Source organism: Pseudonaja textilis, chromosome Z, assembly GCF_049901715.1.
Source record: "Pseudonaja textilis isolate UNSWEBS1 chromosome Z, rPseTex1.2, whole genome shotgun sequence".
Lineage (NCBI taxonomy): Eukaryota > Metazoa > Chordata > Lepidosauria > Squamata > Elapidae > Pseudonaja > Pseudonaja textilis.
Genome location: NC_142008.1, coordinates 124,625,342 through 124,647,188, shown reverse-complemented (window position 1 = coordinate 124,647,188; position 21,847 = coordinate 124,625,342). Strand labels below are relative to the sequence as shown.

At 46.9% G+C, this 21,847-nt stretch overlaps 1 protein-coding gene across 1 annotated transcript in view; it reads left to right on the top strand.

Moving 5' to 3' along the window:
- Nucleotides 1-21,847, top strand: part of EFNB3 (ephrin B3) — a 65,088-nt gene that overhangs the window by 31,453 nt on the left and 11,788 nt on the right. Inside the window, exon 2 of the mRNA XM_087918225.1 lies at nucleotides 17,708-18,000. Within this exon, the coding sequence (XP_087774351.1) occupies nucleotides 17,708-18,000 (293 nt within the window). The remainder of the gene's footprint in view (nucleotides 1-17,707; nucleotides 18,001-21,847) is intronic.

Genomic DNA, 21,847 nt, shown 5'->3' with positions numbered 1-21,847 from the left:
GGAGAATTGTAGTAGCTGAAGTGCAATCCATGCTTGCTAGGAATTCTGGGAGTTGAAATCCGCTGACGTTACCTGGGGAATTCTGGGAGTTGAATGCAATCTGGGTAACTATAATAGCTGAAATGCAATCCATGCTGGCTGGGGAATTCTGGGAGGTGAAGTCCCCCCATCTTAAAATGCCCCCAATTGAGACATGCTGCTCCCAAGCCTTGCCTGGACCATCGTCCACATCCCTGGGAGCTAAAATCCTGCTCTCAAGACCAGGCAGGCTTCCTTCTCCACCCCCGGCCTGGTTCCCTCTCCAAACCTTTCATTGTCCTCATCACTGAAGCTTCTTAAGGGCTTAAAAAACCACCCCGAAAGCCGCGGCATCGTTGGGCTGTGCCCGGCACCCCACCCAAGCCTCCTTCGCCCTGGCAGTTACTGCCCCGGGAGGGTGGAGGACAATGGGGAGGAAGGAACAAACTTCACCCCACGCGCCGCGCAGAGCTATTCCTGGGACGCTTCTGCCTGCCACGTGCTCCAAAGTCACCCCCTAATGCAGGGGTCTGCAACCTTAAACACTCAAAAGAGCCATTTGGACCCGTTTCTCACACCGGGAGCCTCAAAACCTGGGTGGGCGTGGCCAACTCGACGTCACTCACTCCCGCCTCCTGCTGTGGAACATGGAGTGAGTCTCCCCCCCGCCATCACCCTTCTCCGATCAGGCGAGGAGTGACGGGGCGGGGAGGGGCCAGCCAATGGTGGGATCAGCCGGCAGGGAGCCGCCACTGAGGGCCCTGAAAGAGCCGCATCCGGCTCCAGAGCCACAGGTTGCCAACTCTTGCCCTAACCCACCGATTTTGGGACTTGTTTTCTGAAGGTTGGCAGAACGGACTTCCCCCTTACAAGACCATGCCGGGGGATTTTTTTTTCCTTCCTTGCCATTGTCCTGCGATTTCCCCCCCGCCCCCGACTTTCTCATCTCTCCTTCCAGAGTTGGGAACCTGTGGACGGTGCCCCTTTTAATGGCGTAGACCTGCCCACTCCCCCCTGAAATGCCAACCCACGTCAAACAGGGCTCGGCAATTTCAAAGGCAGCTTTGGAGTGTCTGGGAAAATCAGATTAAATCTGGAAGCAGACAGAGATGGAAGCGGAGGCAGAGGTGTTGGCCTGCATCCCGCCACCTCCTACTCCTTGAGGGGGAGGCGTGGGTCTTGGCCCCCCTCCCCACCCCGTGAACCATCCCAGGAAAAGTGAAAGGTCCTCACTAATCCAGCTGGGATGAGTTTTTGGGGTGGGGGCTTGGAGAGGGTGCCGGGAGGAGGGGGTCGGTCAACGGCCCAGAGAATGGCCGATGTCATCCTTGCGAGCTGTCCAGCCTCGGCTTGCATGGTTGCCCGTCGGGCCTTTTCCATCTGGGAAAGCAAGGCAGGGAATGGCAGCAATGTTGGGAATGTTGCCCTGGGGAGAAGGAGTGGAGGCAAGTCGAGGCTCGGAAAAATCCCGGGGATTTGACACACGTGTGTGGGTCGGTGCGAGGCGGGGAACCCAAATTGTGCAAAGGAAACAGAGGCCGGCCTTCCATTTTGCTGGGCTGGGAGTTAGAAGGACTGGAGGGGAGAGGGGTTGGGGAGAGGTTGGGGAGGGGCTCAGAGAGATTCCACACACACACACACACACACACACACACACACACACACACACACACCAGACACAGGCTGGGATTGGGGAACAGCTCTTCACCCCAAAGGAACTGCTCCGGAAGGGAGGTGGGTGCTCTCCTCCAACCATTATGTTTTTCCCAACAGCCCTGTGAGGTAGGATAGGTTGCGGGAGAGTGCCTTGCCCTCGGCATCGCCTTTTAGACCTCAGGACCTTCAGAGATGAGGATTATAGGTTTCCTTCCTTCCTTCCTTCCTTCCTTCCTTCCTTCCTTCCTTCCTTCCTTCCTTCTTTCTTTCTTTTCCTTCCTTCCTTCCTTCTTTCTTTTTCCTTCCTTCCTTCCTTCTTTCTTTCTTTCTTTCTTTCTTTCCTTCCTTCTTTCTTTTCCTTTCTTCCTTCTTTCTTTCCTTCCTTCCTTCTTTCTTTCTTTTGCTTCCTTCTTTCTTTGTTTTACTTCTTACCATCCATCCTTCCTTTTCTTTCTTTCTTTCTTTCTTTCTTTCTTTCTTTCTTTCTTTCTTTCTTTCTTTCTTTCTTTCTTTCTTTCTTTCTTTTCCTTCCTTCCTTGTTTTTCTTTCTTTCTTTTCCTTCCTTCCATCTTTTCTTCTCTTTTTCTTTTACTTCTTTCTTTCTTTTCTTTCCTTCCTTCCTCCTTCCTTCCTTCCTTCCATTCCTTCCTTCTCTTTCTTCCTTTTCTCTCTTTTTTCTTTCTTTTCCTTCCTTCTTACTTTTCCTTTCTTTTAGTTTCTTCCTTCCGTCTTTTTTCTTTCTTTTCCTTCCTTCCATCCTTCCTTCTCTTTCTTTCACTTCTTTGTTTCTTTACTCCCTTCCTTTCTTTTCCATTGCTAAGTAAAGTGGTTGTTTAAAGGAGCTGCATCCAATTTTGCAATTCACCAGAATTTTGACAGCGTCCATGGGGTGTCCTCGACTTATGGCCACCAATGGAGCCCCACATTTCTGTTGTTAAGTGAGGGAGCGAAGGGAGTTACAACCTGCCCCAGATGTGGTTTTGATCCTGTGGAACGTCTTTCCTTGCCCCAGTTGTTAAGTGAATTGTTGCACATTGTGAAGTTAGTTGCACGGTCACTAAGTGAGTTGGACTTTCCCTATGGACTTTGCTCATCGGAAGGTCACCTTCCTGGGATGCTGCGACCATCATAAATACAAGTCAGTTACGCCAACTGTCCGAATTTTGATCATGTGACCATGGGCAGTGTTGGGGTATAGCCGGTTCACACCGGTTCAGGAGAACTGGTTGTAAAACTTTCTGAGCAATTTGGTGAACAGGCCGTTGGAAGAAATCATGAAGGCAGAGAATCGGTTGTTACATTATTTGAATCCCACCACTGACCACGGGGTTGTTGCGATGGTCACTAAGGGCGAAAAACTGTTCTGAGTCACTTTTTTCAGGGCCGTTGTAACTTTGATTGGTCGCTAAACCAGCAGGTGTAGGCCAAGGGCTGCCTGTCGTAGAATATAATGAAAAATATGGGCGTAATAAAATGTCTCCCAGCAATTGGTTATTCCAACTATGGGGGGTCTCTGAGCATGCACAGAGGGCTTCCGTTTGACCCTCACCCAAAGCAATTGTGGCTTTTGGGCAGGGGCTGGTCAGGGGGAATTAATTATTTTGTTAAGGGAGAACTAGTGAAGCGACCTGGATGGCCCCCGTCTTATCTTCCCCCCGCCATACCTACCCCTCCCCAATAAATGGGAATTAGAGGACGTCACAGTCCAGCAAGCTGGAACAGGACAGAGCGAGCCGGAGGGTCGGAGAGGGGCAGGGGAGAAGCGGGTGGGCTCTCTAATATTTAACTAGAAGGGAGATTAAATTCCTACTTGGCCTTGGTGGGAGGGGGGATCATGTGAGGAGGGGTGTGGGGAGAAAGGAAGGAAAGAGAAAAAGAAAGACAGAAAGAGGAAGAAAAATAAAGAGGAAGGAAGGAGGGAAAGAAGAAAGGGAGGGAAAGAAAGAAAAAGAGAGAAAGAGGAAGGAAGGAAGACAGAGAGAGAAAGAAAGAGAAAGGAGAGAGAGGAAGGGAGGGAGGAAAAAGAGAGAGAGAGAGAGAAAGGAAAGAAAGAAAGAAGAAACAGGAAAAGAGAAAGAAAGAGAAAAAGAGAAGGAAGGAAGGAGAGTGAAGAAAAGGGAATGAGAGAGAAGGAAAAGGAAGTAAGAAGAGAGAAGGAAGGGAAAGAATTATAGAGAGGGGAAGAAAGAAAAAAGAAAGAAAAAAAAAAAGGAAAAGAGAGAGAAAGAAAGAAGGAGAAAGAAACAACGAGAGAGAAAAGGAAGGGAGGAAGGAGAAAGAGTCAGAAAGAAAAAGATGGAAGGAAGGGGGGCTGCAGTTGCCAAGGGGACCCCCTCCTCGCACACTGACTTGGGCCTTCCAGCCATTCGAAGGGCCCCTGGTTGGAGAAACACACAGCCAGCTGGGAGCCTCACTTGGGGGACCTTTCCATCTGGGCCAAGCGCCCCCACTCTTCTCTGACCCCGGGGCTGGGGGCTCGGGGACCCCTGCCTCCCTCGCTCCCTCCCAGCCTGAGGCGGGCTCTGAGGAGTGGAACCCCAAAACATCCGGAGGGCAGGAGGGCCCGTGGCCAGGTGTTTGGGGGGACATGGGTCCCTGAGGCTGGAATTTGACCCCACTCCACACTCCGCTTGGGCCGGGGAGAGTTCTCCCCCCGCCCCCCGCAACACCGCGTGCTCCCTCCCTCCTCTCCCCGCTGCTCATTAACTCCTTTCCTGAGCTGTCACTTTCCATTTCATCTCCTCTCTCTCCCCCCTCCTCTAATTCCAGCAGAGCCCCTGACCCCTTTTGCGGGAGTGGGGCAGGGGCAGGGGGCCGGTGGGGAGGGGAGGGGAGAGGGGGCACAGCCTGGGTACGCTAGCCCCCTCCCCAACCAGGCCAGTCCTCCCTCTGGGCCCCTCCATCAATTAGCAACCGCTCCATCATTAGTTACTACGGCAACTGGAAGACTGGCCTGAGGGGCGGGTCGGGAAGGGGGCCTCCTTAGCGTGTTCCATACGTGTGAGTGGCAGGGAGCGGCACAGAAGGGGATTTGGGGGAGCCCCCACTGGATCAGGCTTCCCCCCAATCCAGCCTGAAGCTTTAGGGCTCAATCCAGCTCGTCCTCGATTTATGACAGTTCATTGAGCGACCGAACTTATGTCAGCTCCGTAAAAAAGCGACTCAGGATCAGTTTTCACACTTAACGGCTGTCGCTGCCATCGCCTGGCCAAAATTCAGACCCTTTGGCCGCCGACTCGTACTTATGACAGTTACCACGTCCCTGGTGTGTGTGGGGGGTCACACGGTCCCCTTTGGCAAGCTTCCAAGTCCGTGGGGGAAGCCAGATGAGCTTAAGAACAGAAGGACTCTCTTAAGAACAGCAGGGGGCGAGAAAAGTCATAAAGCGGGGCCGGGCTCGCTTAACAACGTGCCTGGCTTTGCCACGGAAATTCTGGGCTCAATGGGGCCATACGTCAAGTCCTTGACTCCCTGAAACAATGTCTCGCTTAGTGATGGAAATTTTGGACTCCGTTGTGGTCATAAGTCGAAGACTATTCACCGTTTCGACCTCGGTCACTTTAAAGATGGGTGGGACTTCAACTCCCAGAATTCCCCAGTCAGCAAAGCGAAGCAGAGCAAAGCAAAGCTGGCTGGGGAATTCTGGGAGTTGAAGTCCCACCTTGTCTTAAATTGACAGAGGCTGAGAAACAAAATGTGAATTAAACTCGGTGTGTGAAACGCAAACCTGTGAGAAGAAACACACCTCACAATCAGTCACAAATTTCAATTTCCTTCCATAAAAGAATTCCAGATCTGGCTTTTTCTACACCAAATATCAGCGAGGAAATTTTCATCTTGTGTCCTGCCGTTACCTCAGCTTCTCTTTTTCACCAGCTCCGATCGACGGGCATTAAATTTATTTCATTTCATTTCATTTTTTAAAATTTTCTTTCATTTCTTCTTTCGTTTTTTTTTTATTCTTAAATTTTTATTTGTTCTTTTTTTAATTTTGTCTTATTGATTGGATTTTTTTGGATTTTAATTGAATTGATTTCTTATTGTACTGTTGGATCGGATTGGAGTTCGTATCTGATTTGATTTTCATTTAATTTCTTCCAATTTTTTATTTTATCCCGATGTCATTATTTTCTTTTTCTTTTATTCTATTTATTTTCTATTTATTTTATATCTCTGGTCATCAAAATATTTATTATTTTTATTTCATTTCACTTTATTTCATTTCCCCCTCTTTTTTATTGATTGGATTTATTTCATTATTCCATCTTGATTTGATTTCTTTTTTAAATTTTTATTTCCTTTCCTTTGCTGGTTTTTATTTTATTTCTTATTTCATTTCTTTATGTTTTATTTGATTATTTACTTCATTTGTTACTATGTTATTTTATTTTAATTTCATTTATTACTGTTTTATTTTATTTTCATTTTTCATTTTATTTATTTTAGCTCAGTTTAGTTTTTATATTTTATACTGGTATTTTTTTTTAGTTTTTATTTATTTTAATTTAATTTATTTCAATTCATTTAATTTACTTTAGTTTAAGGTATTATTTTAATTTAATTTAATTTAATTTCACATCCCTGGACCCCAGACGTGCATTAGCAACCCTTGGCAATCGTTTTTTAATTCAATTTTAGAGCCTGGAACCGTTTGATATTCTCAGCAAACATGGCCCGCTCTTTGTTCAGTCATAACCCCAGATCATTTATTTACAAGCTAAAAATCCCCTTCGCTTGGCCCAGTGGTTTGAGAGCCTGCCGTTTTTCTTCTTCTTCTTCTTTTTAATCAGTTGCAATCGACCCGTGGATGTTGGGAAAAGGGTTTTTGAATTAGATTTTTGTGCGTAGACACAGAGTCGGCCTTTATAGCTATCTACCTTCTTACCTGCTTATCTGTCTGTCTATCGTCTATCATCTGTCATCAATCAATCAGTCAATCAATTTATCTATCTATCTTTAATCTCTCTCTAATCTCTCTCTCTTTCACTGTCTCTCATCTCTCCCTCTAATATTTCTCTCTCTATCATCTCTCTCCCTCTCTTTCACTAGCTATCTCTATCTATCTATCTATCTATCTATCTATCTATCTATCTATCTATCTATCTATCTATCTATCATCTCACTCCCTCTAACCTCTCCCTCTCTTTCACTAGCTATCTGTCTCTATCTATCTATCTATCTATCTATCTATCTATCTATCTATCTATCTATCTATCTATCTATCTATATCATCTCTCTCACTCTAATCTCTCTCTCTCTTACACACACACACACACACACACACACACACACACACACACACACACACAGAGTCTTAATAAAACTGCAAACCTTTTCCCTTTCATTACAACGGCAATGAAAAAAGCAACGTGGCCGTTTTTCACACACTTACGACGGTCTCTTAAAAGACCTTCTGGACCATCTGTCATTGCTCAGTCAGCGGTCGTAACTCCAGGATTACCTGATCTGCCACCTTTCCTTCTTTGTCTTCAATAATTTTATTTTATTTTATTGCAAATTTGGGGTCCCCGCAGCTATTTTTCAGTCCGTGGGATGATCTGATTCTGAACTGAAAAGCAATCCACAGATTTTTAACAGATAACAGATCATCGGAGTTGGAAGGGACCTTGTAGGTCATCTAGTCCAACCCCCTGCCCAAGTGGGAGACTCTACACCATTTCTGACAAATGGCAGTCCAGTCTCCTCCTCCCTGCAAACCCATCTTAACACTGATGATGTTACCTAGTTGGGTCACGAAATGTCTGCAAGAAAACCACCAAGCTCAGAGATCACCAAGGATCCCACATTCCTCAAATGCTGGCTGAGGAATTCTGGGAAATGAAGTCCAAACCAGGTTTGCCAAGACCGAAAAATCACTAAGAACAGACCTCCTCCTCTTCCTCCTCCTCCTCCTCCTCCTCCTCTTCCTCTACTTTTTTTCGCTTGATTCCTCTTTTAATTCATCGGCTTTTAATGCGTCGGTTCTTTCGAGGACTCCAGTGCGGAATCTCTTATGTTTTTTTCAGCCCCGAAGCCAGAAGGAAAACATGGCTTCCATTTTCTCTGCCTTTTTCCCTCTGCGTTGTTGGCGTCCACTTCAGACCTCGGCTGTCTCGCTTCCAAATCCAGGAAGTCCTCGAATTATGATGGTGCGGGAGCCCAACATTTCTGTCGCTAAGCGAGGTGGTCCTTCAGGGAAGTTTTGCCCCACTTTACCAACTTTCTGGCCGCAGTTATTAAGTTAGCCACACGGTTGTTAAGTGAATCTGGGTGGTTTTCTTTCCCCCCCCATGGATTTTGCTCGTCAAATCACGTGACACCCCCTCCCCCAGGATACCGTAACCATCATGAATATGAGTCAGCACCCAAACTTTAAGTGTGAAAACCAGTCAAAAAGCTACTTTTTAGAAGTGCTGTTTTAGATTTAAATGGTCAGTAAACGAGCGGTTGTAAGTCTTCTATGATTCTGTAAGGATCTCCTGCTGGAGCGGGTGGGTTGGACTAGATGACCTCCAAGGTCCCTTCCAGTTCTGTTATTCCATGATTCTATAAGGGTCTCCTGCTGGAGTAAGTGGTTGGACTAGATGGCCTCCATCCAACTCTGTTATTCTGTCATTCCGTAAGGGTCTCCTGACGGAGCGGGGGTGGGTGGGTTGGACTAAATGACCTCCACGGTCCCTCCAGTTCTGTTATTCCATGATTCTATAAAAGTCTCCTTGCTGGAGTGGGGGGTTGGACTAGATGACCTCTTTAAAATTTTAAAATTTTATAATTTTAAAAGTTATATTAAAATAATTTTTCCTTGATGCCCTTTGATCAACTCATTTTAAACGTTTTGTTTTCTTTTGCCATTTTAGCAATTGCTGGTACAGGAAGTCCTTGACTTACGACCACAATTGAGCCCAAAATCTCTTGTTGCTAAGCGAGGCAGTTAAGTGAAGCTTTGTCCCATTTTGCGACCTTTCTGGCTGCCTTTGCTAAGCAAATCACTGCCATTATTAAGGTAGCAACACGGTTGCTAAGCGAACCTGTTTTTTTCCCCCACGGATTCGGCTCGTCAGTCGGTCGCAAAAGTGGATCACGTAGGACACGGCGACCATCGTAAATACGAGTCAATGGCCAAGCGTCCGAATTTAGATCACGTGATCCCCAGGGGAGGCTGAAATGGTCGTAAGTGTGAAAAACAGTCATAAGTCACCTTTTTCAGCGCATTGCTACTTGGAACGGTCACTAAAGGAACAGTTGTAAGTTGAGGACTTAAATCTTAAATCTTTTCCCAGAATTTGATTTCTTTTTTGTTCTTTTAATTTTTCTTTTTTTGATGGAGTTATTTTCAAGGAAGCCCTCTGCCTTTTCAGCTAGACCTTGACTTAAGTCCACAGTTTATTTTCAAGAAAACCCTGGCTGGGGGATTCTGGGAGTAGAAGTCCACTTCTCTCACAGTTTCTGGCTGCCTAGGGGATTCTGGGAGTTGAAGTCCACCTATCCTATAGTTTCTAGCCTCCTAAGGAATTCTGGGAGTTGAAGTCCATCTATCTTACAGTTTCTGGCTGACTAGGGGATTCTGGGAGTTGAAGTCCATCTATCTTACAGTTGCTGACTGCCTAGGGGATTCTGGGAGTTGAAGTCCACCTATCCTATAGTTTCTAGCCTCCTAGGGGATTCTGGGAATTGAAGTCCATCTATCTTACAGTTGCTTCCAGGCTGGGGGATTCTGGGAGTTGAAGTCCATCTATCTTACAGTTTCTGGCTGACTAGGGGATTCTGGGAGTTGAAGTCCATCTATCTTACAGTTTCTGGCTGACTAGGGGATTCTGGGAGTTGAAGTCCGTCTATCTTACAGTTGCTTCCAGGCTGGGGGATTCTGGGAGTCGAAGTCCACCCCTCTTCAATGGGTGGCGCTTGAGAACCGTTGCCATAACTATTTTCCTTCTGACCTCAAGCATTCCAGCAACGCCTTTGAGATATGGAGGCCCTCAACTCTTGCTCGTCAACACCTCTTCCCCGTCTCGCCTGGACATTTATTACGGCATGTTCTCTCTCCCCTGTGACCTTGTGGGTGTCTTGGATGGCCGTAGGAGTTTCTAAAATCCAGACCGTTCCCCTCAGAAGTATTTCCACCAAGGCCCGCTCCCTCAAGGGACTCTCTCCTTCTGGAACCTTCTCAGGAACTAGACCTCCCGCCACCCCTGTCAACCCCGAACGACAAATCTTGACAAACTCGGGTTGCCTTGAAGGGTGTCGGTGCCTCGTGCGATTTTGTTCTCATGCCACTGTTATCTTAATAGCTTTTATTACTTTTTTTTTTTTTGGAGATAGTTTGGCTCTGCTTGCCCAGTTGTCTTGGCCGGAAGGACCGGGAATCTTTCCAAGAAAGAGATCCAAGAATCTAAATTTGTCCTCTGGGATCATTCGGCTGCTTTTTCCCCCCTGGGCTTGGTTCCAACTAACAGACCAGACCCGGCTGCTTCTCAATCTCACCAACTTTAAGAGAGGTTGGACTTCAACCCCCAGAATCCTGGTGGCAGGCTGTTCCACTGGTTAATTGTCCTGTTAGGAAGTTCCTCCTTAATTCCAGGTCTCTTCTCTTCTCTTCTCTCTCTTCTCTTCTCTTCTCTTCTCTCCTCTCCTCTCTTCCTCTTCTCTTCTCTTCTCTTCTCTCTCTCTTCTCTTCTCTTCTCTTCTCTTCTCTTCTCTTCTCTTCTCTTCTCTTTCTTTCTCTTCTCTTCTCTCTTCTCTTCTTTTCTCTTCTCTTCTCTTCCTCTTCTCTTCCTCTTCCTCTTCTCTTCTCTTCCTCTTCTCTTCCTCTTCCTCTTCCTCTTCCTCTTCTCTTCTCTTCTCTTCTCCTCTCCTCTCTTCTTTGTCCTTTCTTCCTTTCCTTTTCCTTCCATCCTCCCTCCCCTCCCTCTTTCTTTCTTTTCTTTTCTTTCTTTTCTCTCTCTTTCTCTCTTTTTCTCTCTCTTTCTCTCTTTCCTTCCTTCCTTCCTTTCTCTCTCTCTGCCTCTCTTTCTCTTTCCCCCTTCCTTCCTTCCTTCCTTCCTTCCTTCCTTCCTTCCTTCCTTCCTTCCTTCCTTCCTTCCTAACAATAAGCAGAATAGAGCTGGAAGGGACTTTGGAGGTCTTCTAGTCCAACCCCCTGCTCAAGCAGGAGAATCTATACCGTCTCAGACAAGTGATTGTCCGGTCTCTTCTTCAAAACTTCCAGGGAACAGAGCGCCCACAACTTCTGGGGGGGAAGCAGTTCCATTAGTTAATTGTCCTCAGATTCCAGAAATCCCCTCCTTCCTTCTAGAACGGTCCTCCTCTCCTTGATTCCCTTCCGGTCCAGGGCTGCTGATTTTAGACCCACCCCCCTCACAGGTCTCTCTTCTAGAAGCTGTGGAGGCTACAACAGTGGAAGTTTGTAAAAAGATGTTGGATAACCCTTTGTCTGAAGTGGTGTAGGGTTTCCTGCCTAGGCAGGGGGTTGGACTAGAAGACCTCCAAGGTCCCTTCCAACTCTGTTAGTTTATTCTATTCTATATTCTATTCTATGTTCCAATATGGTTCTGTTCTATTCTATTCTATTCTATTCTATTCTATTCTATTCTATTCTATTCTATTCTATTCTATTCCTATTCCTATTCCTATTCTATATTCTATTCTATTCCTGTTCTCTATTCTATTCTACAGTATTTCTAATTCTATTCTATATTCTATTCTATTCTGTTCTATATTCTATTCTATTCTGTTCCTATTCTCTATTCTATTCTACAGTATTTTTAATTCTATTCTAAAATTCTGTTCTATTCTATCTTATCCTATCCTATCCTATCCTATCCTATCCTATCCTATCCTATCCTATTCTATTCTATATTCCAATATGATTCTATTCTATTCTGTTCTATATTCTATTCTATTCCTATTCTATTCTATTCTATTCTATTCTATTCTATTCTATTCTATTCTATTCTATATTCTATTCTCTTCTATTCCTATTCTCTATTCTATTCTACAGTATTTCTAATTCTATTCTAGTCTATTCTATTCTCAAATTCTGTTCTATTCTATTCTATGTTCCAATATGGTTCTGTTCTATTCTATTCTATATTCCAACATGGTTCTATTCTATTCTGTTCTGTTCTGTTCTGTTCTATTCTATTCTATTCTATTCTATTCTATTCTATTCTATTCTATTCTATTCTATTCTATTCTATTCTATTCTATTCTATTCCTGTTCTCTATTCTATTCTATTCTATTCTATTCTATTCTATTCTATTCTATTCTATTCTATTCTATTCTATTCTATTCTATTCTAATATTCTATTCTATTCTACATTCTATTCTATTCTGTATTCTGTTCTATTCTATTCTATTCTCTGTTCTCTATTCCAATATAATTCTATTCTATTTTCTGCGGGTTTGCTTCTTTTCCAGTCTGGGGAGCGGGGTCTCCAATGGTAGGGGAGGGGGGGTCTATTACCCCCATCATCTTCCACTTTTCCGGTTAGACCTGGTGGAAATCCAGACCAACGTTGCTCAACAGCAGCTGGTTGGGGGGGGGGAAAAAAACACACCCACCCACCACCCAGTCCCTGTTTCCTGTCTCCCCCCGCCCCCCCCCGTGCCCCGCATCCTCCATCTTGCAGGCTAAGCTCTGGGCAGGGTCCACATCCAAGGGAGGCGAGGGGAAGGGGGGGTAGGTGGGAGGTTAGTAGCAGCCAGCCATACAAGATTGCTGCCTCAGCTGTTTTCTTAAGTTTGTGTTTCTTCTCCGCTGCTGAGTGAGAACGCTTGAGGGGCGAGGGGGGCGGGGGCGGTCAAAGGTCCTTGTTTTCACAGCCTGGTGTTTTTGGGGGTGGGGGGAAGGGGGTGAAGTTGCAGGGAGGGAAGAGGAGGTTCTGGGCCCATAAGCCCCAGCAGCCTCCCTGCCGCCACCATGGGTAAGAGTGTGATTGTGTGGTTGGCATCCGACTTGTCCGAAAATCTCCAGGTTACAACTTGGAAACAAATGGGTCAGATTTGGAATGGGCCAGAAGAGTTGGAAGAGACCCTGGAGATCTTCTAGTCCAACCCCCTGCTTAAGCAGGAAACCCTATATTATTTCCTACGAATGGATGTCCGATGATCTCTTCTCAAAATCAGAGCTGGCTGGTTCTTTCTGGGTGGGATTTCCTTTCCGAGTGACAGAATCGAAGGGAATTTGTTTTTTTTTTTAAATAGATAGAATCTTCTATTCATCTATATCATCACAAAAATCTCCAGAACCATTAAGCCTACAAACTTGAAATTGGGCACGTCTGTTCCTCTCGGCTTCTAGCGGCTCCCTAAGAAAGGATTCTCCGAAATGACGCTCAGAGCATTTAGAGTATTATTATTATTATCCTGTATTATTATCAACAGGCTCTGATGCTAAGGAGTTCTACTCCCCTTCTCCACCTGGAAAGAAATCTCTTCCAAATGCAAAACACAAGCAGAGGAGTCTCAGTTTCAGAGCACCAAGCACCTTTAGTACAGAACAGTTGAGCTAAGCCACGCCCAGGCTCCTTGCTGTCTCCTTCTTGCTCACACAGCAAATACTGTTTCAGTTTCCAAACAGCCCTCAACTCTCTCACACACTCACAGGACACTAGCCAGATGGATGCTGGTAGGCAGAGGCAGATATTTTCCCCTCTTATTTTCCTCCCCCAAAACAAAGCCGCACCGTATGGTTTCGAAGGGAAGCACAGGGATCGAGCTAGTATTTTAATAAACTTGATCATTCAATCGACTTTTATCCCCGAATGGATGAGCTAAATTTGAAAGAATAGCCTGTCTTGAAGCAGGGGGAGGGGGAATTACAAGTGGTCCTTGAGTTACAACGGTTCGTTTAGTGGCTGTTCAAAGGTCCAACGGCACTGGGAAATGAGTCTTACAACTGTTTTTCACACTTAACGATTATGGCAGCCTCTCCACGGCCACGCGATCAAAATTCAGACACTTGGCAGCTGGTTCATACTTACGACAGTCGCCATGTCCCCGGGGTCACATGATCCCCTTTTGCGGTCTTCCAAACAAGCCAGATTCACTTAATAACCATGTTCGTAATGTAACAACTGCCGTGATTCACTCAACACCTGTGGCGAGAAAGGTCGTAAAATGGGACAAAGCTCCCTTAACAACTGTCTCACTGAGCACCAGAAATGTTGGGCTCCATTGTGGTCATAAGTTGAGGATTTCCTGCATTTATGAAATGTGGTCGTAAGTCGAGGACTCCCTGCATTTATTAAATATGATCATAAGTTGAGGATTCCCTGCATTATTTAAATGTGGTCGTAAGTCGAGGACTACCGGGATGCAGCCATGAGGCTTGATTGCTCTCGAAAGGTCATGGAATCCTAGAGGTGGAAGGTCATCTAGTCCAACCCCCTTTCCCGGCTACACTACTCAGCCACAAATCACACCTTTGTCCACCTCCATCCTCCCTACAACCCTGCTAGGTAGGCCGCCGGTCTCTGGCCGAAGCCGGCCCCTCACTCCCCCCCGCACTCCATCTCTCCTCTGCTTCCCCGTCCCTCCAGCCTGTCCCGCCCCACTTATCCCCCCCCCATGCTATTATCTCATTTGGCAGCTGATGTGTCCCAGGCGGCTCTGGGGGTCAAATGTCAACAGGTTGGAATGCTTTGGGTTTGGGGGCGAAGAGGGGGGGGAGCGGGTGGCCGAGGGAAGAGCCCGCTGCCTGCTGCGAGCAAGCCGGTAACCAAGAAACTAAATTAAAGGCAGATGCAGCGGAGAATTACACACCCTGGAGAGGGAAAAACACACTCTGGGTTTTCGGCTGCACCGCTCAACCATTTTTAGATTTTGTCTGTGGGTTTTTCTCCTCGGGCCTCCTTTTGGCTAGGATGAATCTGGAAAGAACCGCTCCAAAAACTTCCTTGGAAGTTTGCATCTTCGATCCAAATGAATCCGTCGGTTAAATATTTTTTTTTGGGGGGTGGTTTCAATGGGGGGGGGCAGGGGGCTTCAAAATATATATTAACAATCGGTTCTCTGCCCGGTTGGCTGGGTGGGTGTGGTCAGGATGGGCGTGGCCTAGTAGGCCTCCTGCTCCAACCTGGGGGCACTTTCCTCGACCCTCCGGGAGGGCGAACACAGCCTCCCCGGGCTCCGGAGGCTGGAAACAACCCCGTTTCTGGCCTTCTGGAAGTTCTGAGCCCCCCTAAGGGCCCTGCACTTACTTGAGATCCAAAATGGGCCTTGCAAGGACTCGTGGAAGGGGAGGGGCAGGTTTGGGTGGGGGCCAGCCAAGGGCGGGATTTGCTGGTTCGCCAAACTGGCCATAAAATTAACAACCGGTTCGCTTGAACCGGTGTGAACCGGTAGCATCTCATCCCTATGGGTATCTTGCAAAAAGTCTACTTCCGTGCCATGTGGATTTTGGGTTTGTTTTTTTCTTATAAGCGAGCTGTTCTTGTTTCCAATATACTTTGTGGTTTCTGACAGGTAAGTCACTTCTGCCTCGCTAGGGTTTGTTTGTTTGTTTTTTTCTATTTCGCAGATTAATCTCACCTGTTCATCCAAGGATGCAACTCCGTTTTTTTTAAAAAAAAACACCTGCGATTGTAGATCGGAGCAAAGTGGTAGATAGATAAATATGGGTGGGAAAAGTTGAGCAATGGCTTTTAAAAGGTTGGAAGGGTTGGTGGGAGGGTGAGTTTCTCACAGACACACACACACACACGCACACACAGCCCCCCGCGCCTGATCTGATGGAGCTGAACAGGTATAACGAGGTTTTCCATTTGAAACAGCTGCCACGCCTTCCTTTTGGAAGGAAGGCAAGGAGTGAGGTCTGCCCAGCCACACGGCTTCATGGAGTCTTTTCCCAAATTCAGGTTTTACCCCTCCAACTGAAAAGCGAAATAAAATCGGATAGGAGAGAATATTTGTAGCTCAGGGTTGAATTGAGGAGTCCTTGTGGGGTTTGGAGCTAGGGGTGGTTTTCTTGCAGACGTTTCATGACCCAACTAGGGAACATCATCAGTGCTAGAAGGGAGGATTGGAAGAAGAAGAAGAGGAGGAGGAGGAGGAGGAGGAGGAGGAGGAGGAGGAGGAGGAGGAGGAGGAAGTGGAGGAGGACTGTAGGGTCCTTAGCGCTCTCTCAGCTTGGTGGTTTTCTTGCAGATATTTCATGACCCAACTAGGGAACCTCATCAGTGCTGGAAGGGAGGAGGATTGGAAGAAGAGGAGGAGGAGGAGGAGGAGGAGGAGGAGGAGGAGGAGGAGGAGGAGGAGGAGGAGGAACTGAGGGATACTTGGTGCTCTTTGGTTTTCTTGCAAATGTTTCATATATAAACAGAGACCAAACCTCTCTCCCTTCTAGCTCTGATGAGATTCCCTAGTTTGGTAATGAAATGTCTGGAAGAAAACTACCAAGCTCAGAGAACACCAAGGACCCCACAGTCCTCCTCCTCCTCCTCCTCCTCCTCCTCTCCACAACCCCTCCTTCCTTTCCAGCATTGATGACGTTCTCTAGTTGGGTCATAAAACGTCTGTAAGAAAACAACGAGAGATCACAGATCGGGTAGTTTTCCCCACCAAACAGAATCTGGTTTGAATCCGATTTTGATCCCTTCAGGGAAGCAGACAAACGGCTCCTTAGAGTTTTCCAAACAACCCCAGTGTGTTTTCCTTCGCTTCCTGGATCCCGTTTTCCTTATTTTTGAAGTGGGGATTTGGGAAAATAAATAAACAGACTTCACTGAAAACAAGAGAGAGAAAAATCCCATTTTTTTTTCCCATGGGAGACATTCACGGCCTTTGGTAGAAAGGAGACACAGTACAAATGTCCCATTTATGTCCTGACACTTCAGAATTCTGACTTTTTTTGGGGGGGAAAAGGGGACTTCCAACCTGTCCTCGAAGTTACGACCGTCGCACAATCACAATTCGGGGGCTTGGCCACTGACTGGCATTCAGAACGGTTGTATCACTTTACACACATGGAGTTGTGTTTTGTGACCCTCCCAGCCGGCTTCCCATCAACAGAGTCGATTGGGGAAGCTAGGTTCACTTAACGGCCACATGATTCACTTAAGAACCACACGATTCATTTAACGTCTCAAGGTAAAAAAAATCTTGGTAAAATTGGGTCTGGACACATAAATGCTCGCTTTGCGACCCCATTGGTTAGGGACTGAAAATTTTGATCATAAATCGAGTACCACAATTGCGCCCCAAATTGATGTTGCTAAGTGAGACATTGGTCAAATTGGTTCCGTCTTATGACCTTTTTTGCCACAGTGAAACACTGCGGTTGTTAGGTTAGTCACATGGTCGTTAAGTGAATCTGGCTTCCCCTTTGAAGGTTGCAAAAGTGAATCACATGACCCCAGAGCACTACAACCGTATAAATACGAGTCAATTGCCTGAATTTTGATTATATGACTATGGTGACACTGCGACGGTCGTAAGTATGAAAAACAGCCCTAAGTCACTTTTTTTTACTGCCGTTCCAACATCAAACGGTCACTAAATGAACTGTTATAAGTCAAGAACTACCTGTTGCTTCCAAGTGGAATTTAGCACCTAGATTTCTCCCTGTTTGCATGGAAGCTTCATCCCTACGGTAGGTCAGAAATAGGCTGGGGTCTCCTGCTTGGACGGGGGGGTTGGACTAGATGATCTCCAAGATCCCTTGTTAATCTGTAGAATCATTGGGAGTGGCTTTCCTCCAGAAGTTGTGGCTGTTCCAACCCTGGAGGTTTTCGAGAAGAGTCTGGCGTTGGTCTGGAATGGGATAAAGTGTCCACTTTTGTAATGGGGTTGGGCTGGATGACCTCCAAGCTCCCTTCCAATTCTGTTAATCTGTAGAAACAGCGTGTGGTTTCCCTTCAGAAGCTGTGGGTGCTCCAACGCTGGAGGTTTTCCAGAAGAAACTGGACAGGCCATTTTTTTTTGGAATGGGAGTAGGGGGGGTTGGACTAGATGACCTCCATGCCCCCTTCTGGCTCTGTTAACCTGTGGTTAATCTCTTGTCGGGCTGATGGGCTGCTTCTTCTCTCCCTGCAGGTTCCAGAATGAGGGGGGCTATGTCTTGTACCCCCAGATTGGGGACCGCTTGGACCTCATCTGCCCCGGCTCCGTACCCCTGGGCCCATTCTCCACCAAGGACTACGAATACTATAAGTTGTACCTGGTCCAGACCGAGCAGGCCGAGCGCTGCGAGATCCTGCGCACCCCCAACCTGCTCCTCACCTGCGACCGGCCCGAACACGACATGCGCTTCACCATCAAGTTCCAGGAATACAGTCCCAACCTCTGGGGCCACGAGTTCAAGTCCAACCAGGACTATTACATCATCAGTAAGCCTGCTTTGGGGGAGGATTTCTTGACAGACCGTCCTCGACTTACGACCGTTCTATTTAGTGACGGTTCAGCCTTCTAGCTGCGCTGAAAAAAAGTGGGGGGCTTAGGGCCATTTTTCACACTTAACCACCGTTGCAACGGGTCAGAATTCGGATGCTCGGCAACCGTTTCGTATTTATGATGGTTTTCAAGCATCCCGGGGCTCACCCGATCCCCTTTTGCGACCCCCCCAATGAGCGAAATCAACGGGAGTAGCCAGCGATTCACTTAACAACTGTATGACTCGCTTAGCGACTGCAGTGATTCCCTTAACAACAACGCCAGCTTGCTAAGGGGAACGACTGCAGGGGCTTTAGTGAAGAAATGCAGCCAGGAAGGCGGTAAAATGGGGGCCCAAAACACTCATGGAACGGCTGTCTCGCTCAGCGACAGAAATGTTGGTGCTCGGTTGTTGGTTGTAAGTTGTGGACCGCCTATGTCGGGGGAGGTGGGAAATTTTACCTTTAGATGAGGGGGGGCAGGGATGCAAGGGATCAGCCCACGCGTTGCCCGAGCCCCTCCTTTCCCCACTGGCACGGACTACAGATCCCAGAGTCCCCAGCCAGCCTGGGGGCGGGCAAAGACGAAGAAGGCCGGTTCCTTCCCCCCCGCTGTGCTTCCACACCTCTCCCTCCTTGCAAGGGTGCTGGGGGATTTTTGGGGGTCTTTTCCAAAAGGGGGTGCTGGCTGTCGTGTGTCCCCCCTCCCTCCCTCTTCCCCCACAACACCCAGCCTCCCTGTCACATCATCTCCGGCTGCCTGGGGTGGCCCTTCAGCCATCGCCATGGCAACTGTCTCCCCGCAAAACTCAGTACGACAGCCAGCGACATTGGAGCTGGTGCCACCGCGGATGCCTGCCCAGTGTGCACATTTACACAGGTGCGCTTATACGCGCGCGCACACACACACACACACTCACACAAACACAAAGGCGCCGGCAGACGCCCTTCCAAGTGCACGCCTGCCTTAGAAAGCTGCCCCCTTCCTCCATGCCTTGTGCTATTTTGCACGTTTACACCAATGCGTATGCACGCATGTAAATCACACACACACACACACACACACACACACACACTGGCACGCTTGAGCCCCAATGCACTCCCTGCCTTTTAAGAAGGCGCCACTTGCCTTATGGTAGGAAAGCAGTTTTGCCCGTTTGCACGTGCACAAACACACACTCATACACTGGCATACTCAAGCCCAGGTGCACAGGCATAGGTGCACCCGTGCGCTCACGCAGGCACACAAACACACCGGCAGACTCCGGCCCAAGGGCATACCTGACGTTCAGGCGGCTACCCCGCCCCCGTTTACGACTTTGCATGTTTTACACCAATGCACACACGTGCAACACACACGCCCCGGCACGCTCGAGCCCAAAGGCAGCCCCTGCCTGTTAGAAGGTAGCCTTGCCTTGTGGTAGGAAGGCAAATTTTGCACACTTGCATTGGCACACGTAGGTGTCTGTATTTGTATGGTCCCAAATGCACAAATACAAACACATGCACACACACCCGCATCGGCACTCTTGAGCCCAAAGGCACCCCTGCTTTTTCGATGCTTCCCTGCCTAGTAACGGCCAGGCCATTTTGTGCTACAGCTAGTCAGATAACAGGTAATCGGAGTTGGAAGGGACCTTATAGGCCATCTAGTCCAACCCCCCGCCCAAGCGGGAGACCCTACACCATTTCTGACAGATGGGAGTCCAATCCCTTCTTGAAAGTCTAAAGCGATGGCGCTCCCGCAACAGTCCTCGGTTTACGACCACAATTGAGCCCAAACCTTATGTCGCTAAGCGAGACACTCCTTAAGTGAGTTCTGCCTCCTTGCCGCAGTTGGGAAGTGAATCGGCGGTGTTATTAAATCAGAGATGCAGTCATTAAGTGGATCCAGCTTCCCCCATGGACACTGCGTGGCAAGGGACTCGTATTGATGATGGTCACAGAGCCCCAGGTTCAAAGGTCACAAACGGAGGGGGGAGAAATCCCATGACCCCGGGAATGCTGCGATTGTCATCAATACGAGTCCATTTGCCAAGCGTCTTAATTTCAGATCGTGGGACCCTGCAAATGGTCGTAAGTGTGAAAAATGTTTGTCAGACCCTTTTTTCAAGCGCCATGGCGACTTTGAATGGTCACTAAATGGAACTGTTGTAAGTCAAGGACTGCCTTTCCAACCATTCCATATAGCGACCGTTTGAAATTACAACGGCACTGAAAAAATGCGATTTAGGGCCAATTCTTCCACTTAATGACCATGGAAGCCTCCCCGTGGTCCTGCCATCCAAATTCGGGTGCTTGGCCGCCGACTCCTATTTATGGTGGTCGCAGCAGCGTCCCTGGGGGAGTCATCGGATCCGCTTTTGCCAACTGTATAGAAGGGGGCAAAAGTGAGTCCTTAGCAGGAATTCCAGGAGGATGGGGTACCTGAGCATATGCAGAGTATGTTTTCCCCCCAAAATGGCCCCTGGCGGCAAGAGTGGTTTGGGACAAGATAACATGGAAATATTTGGAAGGACAGAGGAGATCTTAGCAAGAATTCCAGGACAACGGGTTCTCTGAGCATGTGCAGAGTGCATCTCCCCCCACCCACCAACGGCTTATGAGGTCTCCCTGCATTTGGAGCAGATTTCTTTTCAGGTGGAGAGAGGGAGTCGAACTCCTTAGCATCAGATAATAATAATAATAATAATAATAATAATAATAATAATAATAATAACAACAACAACAACAACAATAATAATAATAACAATAATAATAACAACAATAATACTAATACTAATAACAATACTAATAATACTAATAATAACAACAACAATAATACTAATAATAATAATAATACTAATAATACTAATAATACTAATACTAATAATACGAATAATAATAATAATAATAATAATAATAATAATAATAATAATAATAATAATAATAATAATAATAATAATAATAGAAATACTCTAAATGCTCTGAGGGTCATTTGGAAAAATCCTTTGTTAGGGAGCTCCTAGAAGCCAAGAGGAACATAATGTGCCCAATTTCAAGTTTGTACACTTGATAGTTCTGGAGATTTTGTGATGATGCGTGAGGGTCTTTCACTTTTATATATAGAGATTTTTTTTTAGATAAGGGTAACTTACTTAATAGAGGGCGGCAATGCAGTAGACGTAATACATCTTTGACTTGAGCCAAGATAAAAAAATAACCCATGACAAAATCAATTAATCAACATCAAAAGTGGGACAGACAATTAAACGGGAAGCTTTAAAGTTGCCAAGGTTGAAAAACACTGCCTTAAATATACGCGTTACAGATTCATATAGAATAACTGAGCTGGAAGGGACCTTATAGGTCATTTAGTCCAACCCTCCCACCACCCAAGAAGGAGACCCTACACCACTTCTGGCAGATGGCAGTCCAGGTTCTTTCTTAAACGCCTCCAGTGATGCCCCACAATTTCTGGTGGCAGGCAGTTCCACTAGTTAATTGTTCTTAATATCAGAAAATTTCTCCTTCATTCTAGGTTGCTTCTCTCCTTGATAGGTTTCCACCTGTTGCTTCCTGTCCTATCCTCAGGTGCTTTGGAAAATTGCTTGCCCCCCACCCCACCTCTCCTTTGGGGCAGCCCCTCAAATATTGGAAGACTGCTATCATGTCGCCCCTTGTCCTCCTTTTCATTAAACTCAACAGATTCTATTTCTGCGATCATTCTTCATAAGTTGTATCCAGGAGTGGGATGCTACCGGTTTGGCCCAGTTCTATAGACCTGGTAGCTCTGAAGAGCAGCAGGCACCAAACCAGTTTGGTG